A 13,160-nucleotide genomic window follows, 5' to 3' on the forward strand; every position below is an offset into this window, starting at 1 on the left:
TGCTTGTTGTTTATTTTTGTATTGTTCAAGTGACAATTTCATAGTCGATTTCTCAAGATTGAAAGAATTTTTAATTCTTTTATTAACTTAAGGTAATTGAACATTTATTGTTGGATCACTTTAGATTTAGACAGCTTGAAACGAGGAATAAAATTTAACTCCGAGTGCAATATTAATATCATTGTAACAACTTTAAAAGTTGAAACAATAAAATTAGTGCAAAATGTGATTGAAGTCCCTATTGATTGAGCTCTGATGATTAACTGCAAATTTTGAAAAGGATTTCAACGAAAATATAAATAGGCAAAGACTTATACATTCTCTTCTTTTTTATGTGATGAAAATTAATCTGGAGTATACTTCATAATCTCCTACAATAATGGATTCACAGAAAAATGTCAAAAGACAATTTTTGTAGAGAATTTCATGGGCTACAATAAAAGGTGCTATGATATTTTCATTTAAATCTATTAGTTCTGGAGATATCTACGAAATTAAGAGTTCAAAATTTGTAATTTCATGAAAATGAATCCTTTAACATAAAAAAATGTCTCTGAAACTAAAGAAAGGCGAATAACATAAAACATATTGACTATGTTAAAATAGAGTTTGAATGCAGTGATGAAAATTCATGTTTGTTATTTATTTTTGCTTTGTTGAAGTGACAATTTCATCGTCGATTTCTCAAGATTGAAAGAATTTTTAATTCTTTTATTTATCGTTGGATCACTTTAGATTTAGACAGCTTGAAACGAGGAATAAAATTTAACTCCGAGTGCAATATTAATATCATTGTAACAACTTTAAAAGTTGAAACAATAAAATTAGTGCAAAATGTGATTGAAGTCCCTATTGATTGATCTCTGATGATTAACTGCAAATTTTGAAAAGGATTTCAACGAAAATATAAATAGGCAAAGGACTTGTACATTCTCCTCTTTTTTATGTGATGAAAATTAATCTGGAGTGTACTTCATAATCTCCTACAATAGTGGATTCACAGAAAAATGTCAAAAGACAATTTTTGTAGAGAATTTCATGGGCTACAATAAAAGGTGCTATGATATTTTCATTTAAATCTATTAGTTCTGGAGATATCTACGAAATTAAGAGTTCAAAATTTGTAATTTCATGAAAATGAATCCTTTAACATAAAAAAATGTCTCTGAAACTAAAGAAAGGCGAATAACATAAAACATATTGACTATGTTAAAATAGAGTTTGAATGCAGTGATGAAAATTCATGTTTGTTATTTATTTTTGCTTTGTTGAAGTGACAATTTCATCGTCGATTTCTCAAGATTGAAAGAATTTTTAATTCTTTTATTTATCGTTGGATCACTTTAGATTTAGACAGCTTGAAACGAGGAATAAAATTTAACTCCGAGTGCAATATTAATATCATTGTAACAACTTTAAAAGTTGAAACAATAAAATTAGTGCAAAATGTGATTGAAGTCCCTATTGATTGATCTCTGATGATTAACTGCAAATTTTGAAAAGGATTTCAACGAAAATATAAATAGGCAAAGGACTTGTACATTCTCCTCTTTTTTATGTGATGAAAATTAATCTGGAGTGTACTTCATAATCTTCTACAATAGTGGATTCACAGAAAAATGTCAAAAGACAATTTTTGTAGAGAATTTCATGGGCTACAATAAAAGGTGCTATGATATTTTCATTTAAATCTATTAGTTCTGGAGATATCTACGAAATTAAGAGTTCAAAATTTGTAATTTCATGAAAATGAATCCTTTAACATAAAAAAATGTCTCTGAAACTAAAGAAAGGCGAATAACATAAAACATATTGACTATGTTAAAATAGAGTTTGAATGCAGTGATGAAAATTCATGTTTGTTATTTATTTTTGCTTTGTTGAAGTGACAATTTCATCGTCGATTTCTCAAGATTGAAAGAAGGCAATTGAACATTTATCGTTGAATCACTTGAGATTCAAGAAATAGTTTTTAACAGTTTTAAATGACGAATTAAATTTAACTCTGAGTGCAATATTGAAGGAAGGTAGGTAATTCAACATTCATCATTCGACATATAAACAAAAATGTTTCCTGACAGCTCGAAATATTGAATAAAACTAAAATTTCCAAAGTTTGAAGAATAAAATCATCGCAAAATGCAATAGAATAAAACCTTTGATGTTCAACTACAAGCGTTGGAAAGGATTTCAATGAAAAAATAAATGAGCAAGAGTTCATTCTCTTCAAATTCTGCAAATGAGTAGATTCGTCGTCAAATATCTCTGAAACTAATAGTTTTATTACATTAAAGAACATGAAACATGTTGAAAATTAATATTTCTCGTTTATTTTACCCCATCAAATGTGATTGAACGAAGATAATGGAACATCAATTAATTCACAATTTTTTCACGTCACTTTAAATAGCAGATTTGAAGTTCTCGTACACGAAAATTAATCGTTGATTCACAATCTTTTTAACAGAATGAGAGAAGATAAAATTTCATTAACGGGTTTAATTCATTGATCCACGGGAATGGAGGTTATCGTGATGTTAAACCACAATTGGGAGTATTCGGGCAGTAGATTATCTGGATGCACGTAATAGGACTCAGTTGGGAGGAGATTGGCTGACGGGAGGTCTGGATCACTCCTCCATGTCCAGGTCCCCCAGTTCTTCCTCCAAGCCCTCAAGGTCGTCCTCGGTGAAGAGGTTCTCGTTTATTGCCAGGGCTGCTGCACCCTCTCCTACTACAGTCACTGCAAATAAAATTTTTCAATTATCACTCATTGAATTATTATCAATTATTCATCAGGGATGAGGCAAAATGGAGATTGACAATTCAATGAGTCATTCAGGCATTTTGGTCTACTAGCCTTTGTATAAATTAAAGTTTCTTGATATTTTCTCTTGACTCTGAAACGAATGGGGCACTTGCATGATTTTAAAAAAATTCAACCTCAAGTTGTGGAGCTACATAAATGATTTTATTTTTTTTGCAACAGAAGTTTGAACCACAGGTCGTTAATGAATAATTAATTAGCAAAAGTGTAACATTTTTTGCCAAATCCATAAGTAGACAAGGCATTCATACATGCATTATTTTTATATTTTGCATTATTTTGAGATTTCAAAGATCTTAACTTGAGACTTTCGAAAGGATCAACTAGAGATTTTCAAGTCTCAATTCAAGACTTGAGAATCTAAATTTTATATATGAGTCTCTCTGTCCACAAATGTCATATGTTACAGCCGACTTTTCTAAATTTTTCATCTCAACGTCTCCATAACTCATCTTATCATTCACACTTTGATTTACATATTTTAGATTTATTCTTGCAACTGGTATACTGTAAATATTTAATCCATTCTTCTGATCCCATAATTGGCCTCTGGGCTATTGGGTCTGTATACAGCAATAAATAAATAAATAAATAAATAAATAAATGAAAGTTTAGGCTTCTGAAAGATTTCCGAAAGTCTCAATTTAAGACTTCCATCAATCTCAATTTGATATCGTAAGTCTCAAATTGAAATTTATTTTTCTTAGGTATAAAATAAAATCTTTGCAACTTAAAAGAAAATGAGTAAAAATTACCAGAAGCATCTCCATTAACTTCAGGCCCCTTGGACCCCTTGAGTCTGTCCTCCTGAGCAATAGTGATCCCCGTGGTGTCCAATTCACTGGCCTCCATAGCCAGTCTCTCCATATCCAGCTCGCGATACTCAATCTTCTCTCCCTCCTCATCGTCCTCATGGAACTGATAACTGTCAATGGCCTCATCCCCATCGTCGATTCCATCCCCAGCCGCCAGTTCAGGGTTGAACGAGAACATCTCACGTCCGGATATACCCACCTGCCGTCCAGCTTTGTAATCACTCCTCTTTTTCTCCTCGTCCTTGATCGCCTTCTCCTTTTTCTCGGTTAGTTTACGTTTTTTCCAGGCTAAGAACGTCTCCAGGGTTATTCTCGTCTGGTTGGGGCCGAGATTGGTTCTTTCTTTCTCGATCAAATCCTCCAGGGAAATCTCGTCCTTCTTGTCGGCTTGTTTCTTGTCTTTCTTGAGGACGAAACCCGGGGGAAGGGCATGACGGTATATGCATTTTTGACCTGAGGGACATTCCCAGAACCAACCGTATTTGGATTGTTCTACAGCTGCTAGGAAGTGCTTACAGATCTGAAAAGGAGTAATGATGGCAAATTAATTGTTCCATATCATGTCCACTTGCCTCATGGAATATCAGCGAGAAGGTCAATTTAATTCCTCAACTTAATTCTCTTAAGGGGAAATATTCAAATATTTTTCTATAATTTATCAAAACATGAAGAAAAATTCCTACAATAAATTATCATATTTTGAGGGGGTAAACGAACAATAAACAATCAATTTTTTTGCACTAATTTTTCGTATTTAGACATATGTAATCGATCTTCAATGCATGAGAAATCTCATATTAGTTTCTCCTTAAAGTGATTGCTAATTACTAAAGTAGTAAATCATTCTTGAAATTAGTTCTGTGATTTTAAACGTGAAACTCTGATAATTTATTGTAGGAAATTTTTTAATGTGTTGATAAATTGTAGGAAAATGTGAGAAATGTTTCAACAGATCTTGGAAATGATTGGATTTTTTTTTAATGAATTGATGATGAAACTTACGATATCAGTTGTGGGTCGATTTCCACCGCTTCCATGCTTCTTCTCCACGACCTCAGCCAACTTCTCCTCATCCCACTTATCCATAGTGTCAGCTTCCTTGTCGTCATCTCGCATATCACAATAGAGAGAACGTTTCTCAGCTTTTCGTTCGATCGTTAGATCGTGGGAGAATTTGCACTTGTCGCCTTTGGAACACTGGCCCTGTTTGAAGAAGGCGCATACCACTGACTTTGGATCAGTACCTATAGTACAACAAACAGAAACCATTTGAAATTATCAAAGTTATCTTTTGTAATGAGGCAGTTATTTCAGGAGTGAATGATTTTTAAAAAAATGAATGTTAAGAGTTTTTAACCTAAAGTCGATCATTACTAGGACTGATTTAGATTAAAATATCTCAGTAATAAGACATTTTAGAGCACAATTTCACTGCATAAAATTCTTCTGACATTTTCTCAAAAACAATGATTTGTTTTTTAAATAAATTACAATCCAAAAAATGCTTCATTTACACATTTAATTATCTGATCTTTGTGAAATATTTTAGGATAACATGTGAAGAGAAATTTTCTGTGAACAAGGAATTTTCTACAAAAATGTCTCATTACCTATTTCACTGTTGAACTTATTGGTTGACATTCAGATGAGGAAATAATCAGTAAAATCAGAAATTTCATGATTTTTTTTCTTTCTAAATCGAATGAAAATTAAATTTTAAAAAATAGAGTTATAATCAAATTCAGTTGATTAATTAAATTTTAATAAAATTAAAAATATTCTATTTTTTCTAAAGCATTTCTAGAACAAATCTGCAATTATAATATATGTCACCACTCATTTTTCAAATCATGAATTATCTTCGAATAATCACCTTTTTCAACTTTCTGGCTTTGAACTGGTTTGAAAAGCAGTGCCAGTTCCTTCGCCTCCTGCAGCTTCTTCTCCTTCTCAAGTTTCTTATTAAGAGGATCATCTCCCTTCCGTGGAGCCCCAGGCTTCACCTGTTTTTCCACTTGCTGAATGAACTTCTGCTGTTTCGCTCCTTTTTTATTCTTCAGACCGAAGGTTTTATCCTGAAAATTGATGAATTAACGTCAGTGCAACGTCATATATGTCATCAATATTGGAATGTTCGTTAGGCACATGTGCACGGAATAATTCCACAGCGATCGTCATACCTCGATAACCTTCTCCTTCTTCTTGATCTCCGTCTTCTTGCTCGGCGCGGGTGCCTTCTTCGGTGGCATCTTGATGCTGTTTCTCCTCCAGAAATTGATAAATTAATCGACTCAATTGGGATAACCTTTCTCAGCTAGAGAACGAAAAACCATTTCTCGTAACTTCAATTTCTGCAATTGAGACTGGAAATTTGTAAAAGTGAAGTCTTCCGCCATCTGACGTTGGAATTCTGGGAGGAGAGACGGTCCCTGCTGAGTGATGGCGGTAGTTGTTGCGTCCGACTCAATCTTTTGGAGATGTAAACGAATGGTTGGGATCCAGAATATTCAACAATATGATTGTGTAATAATTGGGTATCCGCTTCGTGTTACAACACGAAAACATTGTTTAATACGAAACGAGACTAGTGCGCCGTGATTTTTCGTAAAACAAGAACGCGTCGGACTCCTCAGGTGATTACTGATAATATTCATTATTGGGTTCAATTTTATACGGATTTTCGCAACTCTTATTGAATGCCGGTAGGCGTTGCGATTGGCATTCTATTCAACGGTTAACTTACTCTTCGTATTGGAATAAATCGTTAGAACTTAAGTTAGACTAGTCGATTTCATGGAGAATATTTGGACCATAAATGAATAGGAAATGGAAATACAAAAGAGAAACAAAGTCAGATAAACCAAGAACTTGATATTATTAGGGTCAAAATTTTGAAAATTTTACGTTAAAGACAGGAATTTTCAGCGAATTTTCGTGTTTTCAAAAGATTTTAATAATTTATTGGTGTAAGTCTGGGCCAAAAAAATTTTTTTTTTCGACATATTTGAAAGTAGGGGAGGGTACGGCAAAATGGACGAGGGGGGCAAAACGGACCCCTAGGGCAAAACGGACTACTGACAGAAAATTGATAATTTTTGTTTTTAAAAATTTAAAGTCATTTGTGGTTTGAGGTGATTATCAAATCTTATCAAATTGCGGTTCAACGACACTTGTCTATGAAACCTCTGTGACGGTTACGATCCAAGAAACTCACTTTTAATTCAACATTCAGTGTTTTTAATTTGAAGGAAAGAAAAACAACTTGATATCTCGATTTTTACGAAAGTGAGAGAGCGTGCAAGGATTTTAAACAAAAAATGGAAAAATGCAAATATCTCAAAAACTTTGTATAAACGGGCATACATATCCTGATTGATTGAGATAGCAGACATCGAGACGAACATTTTGAAAAGAAAAATATTGAAATCGGTCGCATAGTTTTTGAGATATTCACGATAAACCAAACAAAAACAAATTGCTTTTTCTCAAAAACTAATGAACTGATCGGACTGACATTTTACAGAGAGGTAGTCCAATTCAATACCAAATATCTGACAAAATTTCAAATTTTTTGGAAGTGTTTTAGCCGTTTATTCATTTAATTTACGACAAAGTAATCACCCGATGACCATTTACACACACACGGGGTGTTCAAACTTCGTATTTTTTCGTTTCAGAAAACTCTACATCATTTCCAAGCAAAATTTAAAAAAGTAAAAATTTAACGATTGCAAGGCTTCCATTCGGAAGCAAAAAACAAAAATTACCAATTTTTTGTCAGTGGTCCGTTTTGCCCTCCCGGTCCGTTTTGCCCTACCCTCTCCTAAGAATACAAATTTTTATGAATTTATCAGCCACGAAGTTTTTACGTGAAAAGAAAAAATTGAAAAACTATGGGGTTTCCCTTATTGTATGACGACTTGAGTGTCAATTTCTTACATATGGACCGCTAATTGAAATTTCGGTGAAAATTGATAAAAATTTTCCCCGAAAGCGATAAATTATCAACAGTGCACAGGAATAAGACAATCGACGTCATGATGCATTTTTCAAAAAACTCTGTTTAATCATTCAAGTAGTCGACGTTTACATATGTAGTAATGATTTCATATCTCAATTGGATTTATCCTTCACGTGTTCGTAAATCTACCCAGCACTCTCCCCACGCCATTGCACTCCTCCACATCTCTCTATTCCACATGTTCCTAAGGTACTTACAGTGTAAATGTCATTAATGTTTTTTTCATTCTCATTAAATCGCTACGTAATTAGCTGCACCTTGGGCCTATTGTATGTACAACAGATAGTAAAAACGTCGATCAACGATTCGCTCGTTTTATTATCTCACCTCATCGTTATTCATATTCTGTATATTTATTTCAAATAATTTTAATAACAAAAACAACTTTTACTCGTGCCTCGTAATTGATAGACTGTGTTTGTGTATTTTAGGTAAATAAAAATTAATGAATCAGTAATGCCGCGCGTGACTTCGAAGTCGATGATTGTTTAGTCATTGAATTATCATTCGATTTGATTAATTAATGAGTCACAGACAGGGAAATTACCAACTGAAATTATCGGCTCAGGCTGCAGAAGGGCTTTGCAGACCAGAAGTCGTATTTTTTTTCACTTTTTCCACTCACATATCATTTTTGTGTCATTCTTTCGTCATAAACTCACGCGCATTCATCTACTTCTCGCATTCTCTCATCTCCATCATCCCAGCACTCTCTTTTTAATATCACAAGTTCAATGTACCCGATTCCAGTGATTCACTGACGCTCAGCAATTTTTTCATAGTTCACTCCATGCGACGTTTTCTTGTTATGTGTCTCTGTGTGCATGTTTTTTTAATTTATTTTTTATTTATTCTTTTTTGTTTCAATATAAGGCTCCCACGGCAGTCTCACGAAGTAGCATCAGTTCTTGTATCAACAATGAAGGGAGAATGTGGTCGTTCAGGAAAATTAAGAACAAGAGAATCAACTTCTCAGCTTTTAGCGATTTGTTTCGACTATTTTGGAAATATTTTAGGAATTGATGGATTTTCCCTGCAAAGAAAATTATCGAAATGATTACATAATGTCAGAGTTGTCCGTTTCAAAGTAACAATTTTGGAAAGGTGATTTGTGGAATTGATGATTCTAGGAGAAAGGAAGTCAGAAGACCTTTTTGCAGCTGAATATTTTCATATGCAAAAGGTCCTACGAGGTTTTCCTTTCGTAGAATCACTTCTTATCGAGATCACAAGACTTCGAGATACCTGACTGGTTCTGAAATCAAGAATCCTAGGGTTTTTTTATTTTATTTAACCCTAGGGTTAATTCTTGACTTGACATGTTGTCTCCTCAAATTATCTTTATTAATTATAGCGTAGTCGCACAATTTAGACAATACCCTCCCCGCTACGTAATGTTCAAATGCCCCAACAGGTCTTATGATGCTGGACATCAGAAACTTTTTCATCACTTGTGCGTCAAGTAAAATTTTACAAAATTCTACTTTGCACACATCGTGATAAAAAACAGGATTCGACACTCGCGACTTACACGAACTGAAAATTCCCGTCATTCACTCACTCATATCGACATATACTAATTTCATAAATGAATTTCATAAATTCCGAAAACTTGATTTCAAACTAACATTTTGAATTATTATCTAACAATCCAAAAATACTGTCCCCTAAAAAACCGCCATACACTGATAGAATGATTCATTTATTCCAAACGAGATTCGTTAACTATTAACGAATGGTCGAGTTGAATATGACCAAGTGAATATTCGTTAATAGTTAACGAATGGTTCACGTGAATGGCGAAAGTCAAATCAAACAAGGCTCCTCAAATATACATTCGTTAACTATTAACGAATGAACATTTGGTGGGACCGAATAGACCCTAACCTCCAACCAAAATCCATTCGTTAACAATAACTAATCCGTTCAATCAGTGTAAAAACCAACTCATGAAGCATGAAATGTCCTCGCATGCTCTCGCATTCCCAAAATAATCTAAAACATCCTATTGAGCTGAGTTTCTATGTCTTCACTTCGCAATAATCCTTCCGACCACATTCTGAATTTTAATAATCATCTACGCAACTACTTTAATAATATACAAGCCAATCACTAAGGATTACATCAATGAATCGAAGTTCTTAACGCGTCACTCAGCGAGACGTCTGGATTGTGCCATAAAGCTCTTGTTAACGCCCTGTAAGAATAGGATTGGGCTTCACATTAAATGTTACATGAAACAACTATTCATCATTTTTTTTTCATCATACGTATTTTATTTCATTGCTTAATCGCGCGGGCGGGAGAACAAGCGCGCGCGTGACGCAACAAAAAATTAAATCGAACGAGAGTCAATTGTTGTTTATTCATGAAAAAATGATTTCAGTATCCAAAAGCTCGTCACAAGCGAATGAATGAGTTCTCGTTCTCGCGGGCGAAGGAGAGATATTTTTCATGCTCTTAGCTGTAAGTTCATCCTGTATTACATCGTTAGATTATCTTTATTACCTCAATCGTTATTTCTTCTAGTTTCGTCTTCATTTATTCACTAATGAATCGCACGTGCACAGAACAGCGAAATCATTCCCTTTTCTTTCATTCTCTCTTCTGCTTCCAATGAAAGATTGACGACAGATGAGTATATTCGTATATTATGTGTATTAACAAACAACGTAAAAATATTTTTCTCGTTTTGCGAGAGTACAGTAGAAACTCCGCGCATTCTAAGAAGAGTTGCAACGGATTATCGTCACTTTTGCGCTTCATCCACTCTTCAGCTTTGAGTTAATTGTAACTTTATTACTTTTCTCATTTTTTTATTTACTTCTAAATTTATGTTATCAGTCCGAGAAGTGGCTGCGAAGGCCGTGAAAAATTTCCTGAGTCAATGGAACGTTTCACTTGTTCGTAATTTTATTTATGAATCAGAACGTGTGGCGAAGGAGCAAATTGTGAGGTCAAATTTCTGTTGAGGGAAATGGCAAGTGATTTTTTTGGTTCGGAATTTCGTATAATACATTGCACAAAACCTTTTTTAATCGAACTTTTAACGAAAGGCTTCATTTCCAATTGAGTTTCTGCGCTTCACCACTTCCTCACTCGTTCGGATATTTTATTTTTCCCTTTTTCCTCTCATGATGAGGCTTTTTCGGCCTCAGGTGACGCGTTCGAGCGAATGAAACGTCCAGCGACTTCACAATAGTAGAGGGGAAATACGATGAAAGCCGGACGCGTTATCATTAATTTGTTTCTCATTACGCAGGGCGGTAATGAGGGGACAGTCAAAAGGAGGTGGAAAGGCTTTGTGTAGTTGTTTTAGTTTATTTGTTGTGGCTAGGGACTCAGGAGTCAGTGAGACAGGCCAGCTTCCCTGGTTCAGGGGTAGTGAATTGGATTGAATACGCGGAGAAAATTATTTGGTGAATTTCAACTACTAATTAATGAAAATGCAGAAAAGATTTTTTCAATTTCATTCGACAACCATTTGTTAAATTTTCGATAAATGTTTGTCAATTTTTTTGATGGATTAACAACAAATTGTAGATTACTGCGATTATCAAGATACAAATGATCGCGGAATTGTTTCCAAATGTATATATGCCCTCACCATCTAGTTTGGTAGTCAAAATTGATTGAATTTAATGGATTAGAGGTTCCAGCTGGTTGCCTTTTGTAGATAATGTTAAACATTTTTCGCTAAAACTTCCTGTGAACTCCACTGTTGGAAATTTTTTGAAATTTAAGTAACAGATGCATTTGAATTTTCAATATTCAATTTCAGACTAAATTGCTCGTGGAATTCCTCTTTCATCTTGGAAATTGAATGATCATTTAATGTTCAATGACAATTGGGATTTTCACACCTGTCGCGAAAATTAAGCAATACATTCAATTGAATTTTCACAGGATTGATAATTCAGACGACAAGTTGCCTGAATTTTCATGATTTTCAGTAATTTTCATTGTTGTATGAACCTCAGAACTCAAATTCCATTGAATATTCAAGAAAATTGACTGTTTTATCAACAAGAAGATCAATGAAAATACCATGTAAATTATTCGTTGTTAAAAATTTCAAGATTTTTTACTTCAAATTTCAAGAGTAATTTTCTAAGTGTCCTTGGAATTTTTTTCTCATTGAAATTCCACGTAATTTCGTTATTAACAATTCGAAATTACTCAATTAATTGTTAAATTTCATTAACTAGTTGGTGAAATTTACCAAATAAGTTTCTCCCTGTATGCATGGAGAATTTTTTTTGATAAAAAGTGGTATGAAAAGTGAAAATTATGTCGTAATAATCGTGGGGCGTAATGTTGATGTTATAGGATTTATTGTTTTCCGCGACAATTTTTAGGAAGTATGGGCATGAATTTAGATCTCAAATATCGGCAGAAACGTAATTTTTACCTGTCTCGTGTGCGTTTAACAATTTTTTGCTAAAATTTCTGATACATTTCTTGGAAATTTTGATCCCATGATAATTCCACTTAAATTTGAAGGAATTTTTCAATCAAAAAAATGCATGGAAATTGTGAATTTAAGTTCAATTACACAATTCTTGAATTCTCGATTAATCAGAACTTCAAGATAATTTGGTACTGAATATTCATCTTTTGATCGAAAATTCAAGTAAGTTTGAGAATTCCGTCCCCCTTTGCTCTATTTTATGAATGATTGAATGCCTCTCTCACTTCTCCTGAATTATCGTAGAGATCTTGACGACTACTTCCCCGTTCATGTTTTGTAAGTGTAGATGTACCTCGTCGCGTCATTTTTAGTGATTTTTTCCATAATTTTTTGAGAAAAATATAAATCGAAATTTAGAATTTAGTACAAAAGGCCTTGCTCTCGCACGCGGTAACACTCTTCATTCATCGCGAAATTATATTAACAATGTCTCCGTTTGTTTTAATGGTTCTTTTTGGAGTTCATCTCATGCTTGTTCTCGATCGTAAAGAGCATCTTCCTCGGGAAAACTTCATGGCAGATTTCTGTATTGAAGTGGTGGAACGTGATAATTTGACTCATCTCCATAATCGCTTGTTTCAAGATGAAATGTCAAAAGGACTTTTCATTTGTAAATTTTCTCGGCTACACAAATGGTCTCTTGACATGTTCTTCGAAAATCATTCATCGTCTTCAGGAGAATTAATGATTAGCGACGAAGTCATGCTTACTTCGAATCCAGATGATTCACATAATTACTCAAATTAATTTACAATTAATGAAAAAAGAGGTTTAAAAGAGATTTTACTTTTTTTATTTGACTCAGATAATTTGAGTAATTATGTAAATTATCTAGAGAATAAGAAATTTCAAGGAAAAATGTTGAGAAATTCTGTTTTATAGAACATTTTCTCAGCTTCAAAACTCTCCTTTCCATTTTCCAGTAAAAACTCTCATTACTAGTCTAATTGCATAAAAATAGAAATAATATTCAAATAAAAACTGTCCAAACTGATTGAATAACGAAAACACAAGTTTTTTTAACTT

At 33.6% G+C, this 13,160-nt stretch overlaps 1 protein-coding gene across 1 annotated transcript; it reads right to left on the reverse strand.

The window, feature by feature from the left end:
• Positions 1-2,307: 2,307 nt before the first annotated feature.
• Positions 2,308-6,003, reverse strand: LOC107048587 (zinc finger CCCH domain-containing protein 15 homolog). The gene is made up of 5 exons (XM_015271817.1): positions 5,823-6,003; positions 5,516-5,717; positions 4,645-4,886; positions 3,583-4,162; positions 2,308-2,743 (listed from the first exon to the last, which is right to left on the reverse strand). Exons 1-5 carry the CDS (start codon positions 5,889-5,891, stop codon positions 2,631-2,633), a joined length of 1,206 nt encoding a protein of 401 aa, XP_015127303.1. The 5' UTR covers positions 5,892-6,003; the 3' UTR covers positions 2,308-2,630.
• Positions 6,004-13,160: the final 7,157 nt, after the last annotated feature.

The sequence above is a fragment of the Diachasma alloeum genome, unplaced genomic scaffold, assembly GCF_001412515.2.
Source record: "Diachasma alloeum isolate Michigan unplaced genomic scaffold, Dall2.0 Dall_scaffold_00195, whole genome shotgun sequence".
In the NCBI taxonomy this organism is placed as follows: Eukaryota; Metazoa; Arthropoda; class Insecta; order Hymenoptera; family Braconidae; genus Diachasma; species Diachasma alloeum.

What these genes read in the sequence shown, in the direction of transcription:
- LOC107048587 (XM_015271817.1), bottom strand. Translation starts at nt 5,891, where the DNA reads ATGCCACCGAAGAAGGCACCCGCGCCGAGCAAGAAGACGGAGATCAAG. An exon ending in AAGCCAGAAAGTTGAAAAAG is followed by an intron (nt 4,887 to 5,515) that starts GTGATTATTCGA and finishes GTTGTACTATAG; the next exon opens with GTACTGATCCAAAGTCAGTG. An exon ending in AGTTAATGGAGATGCTTCTG is followed by an intron (nt 2,744 to 3,582) that starts GTAATTTTTACT and finishes TTTTATTTGCAG; the next exon opens with TGACTGTAGTAGGAGAGGGT.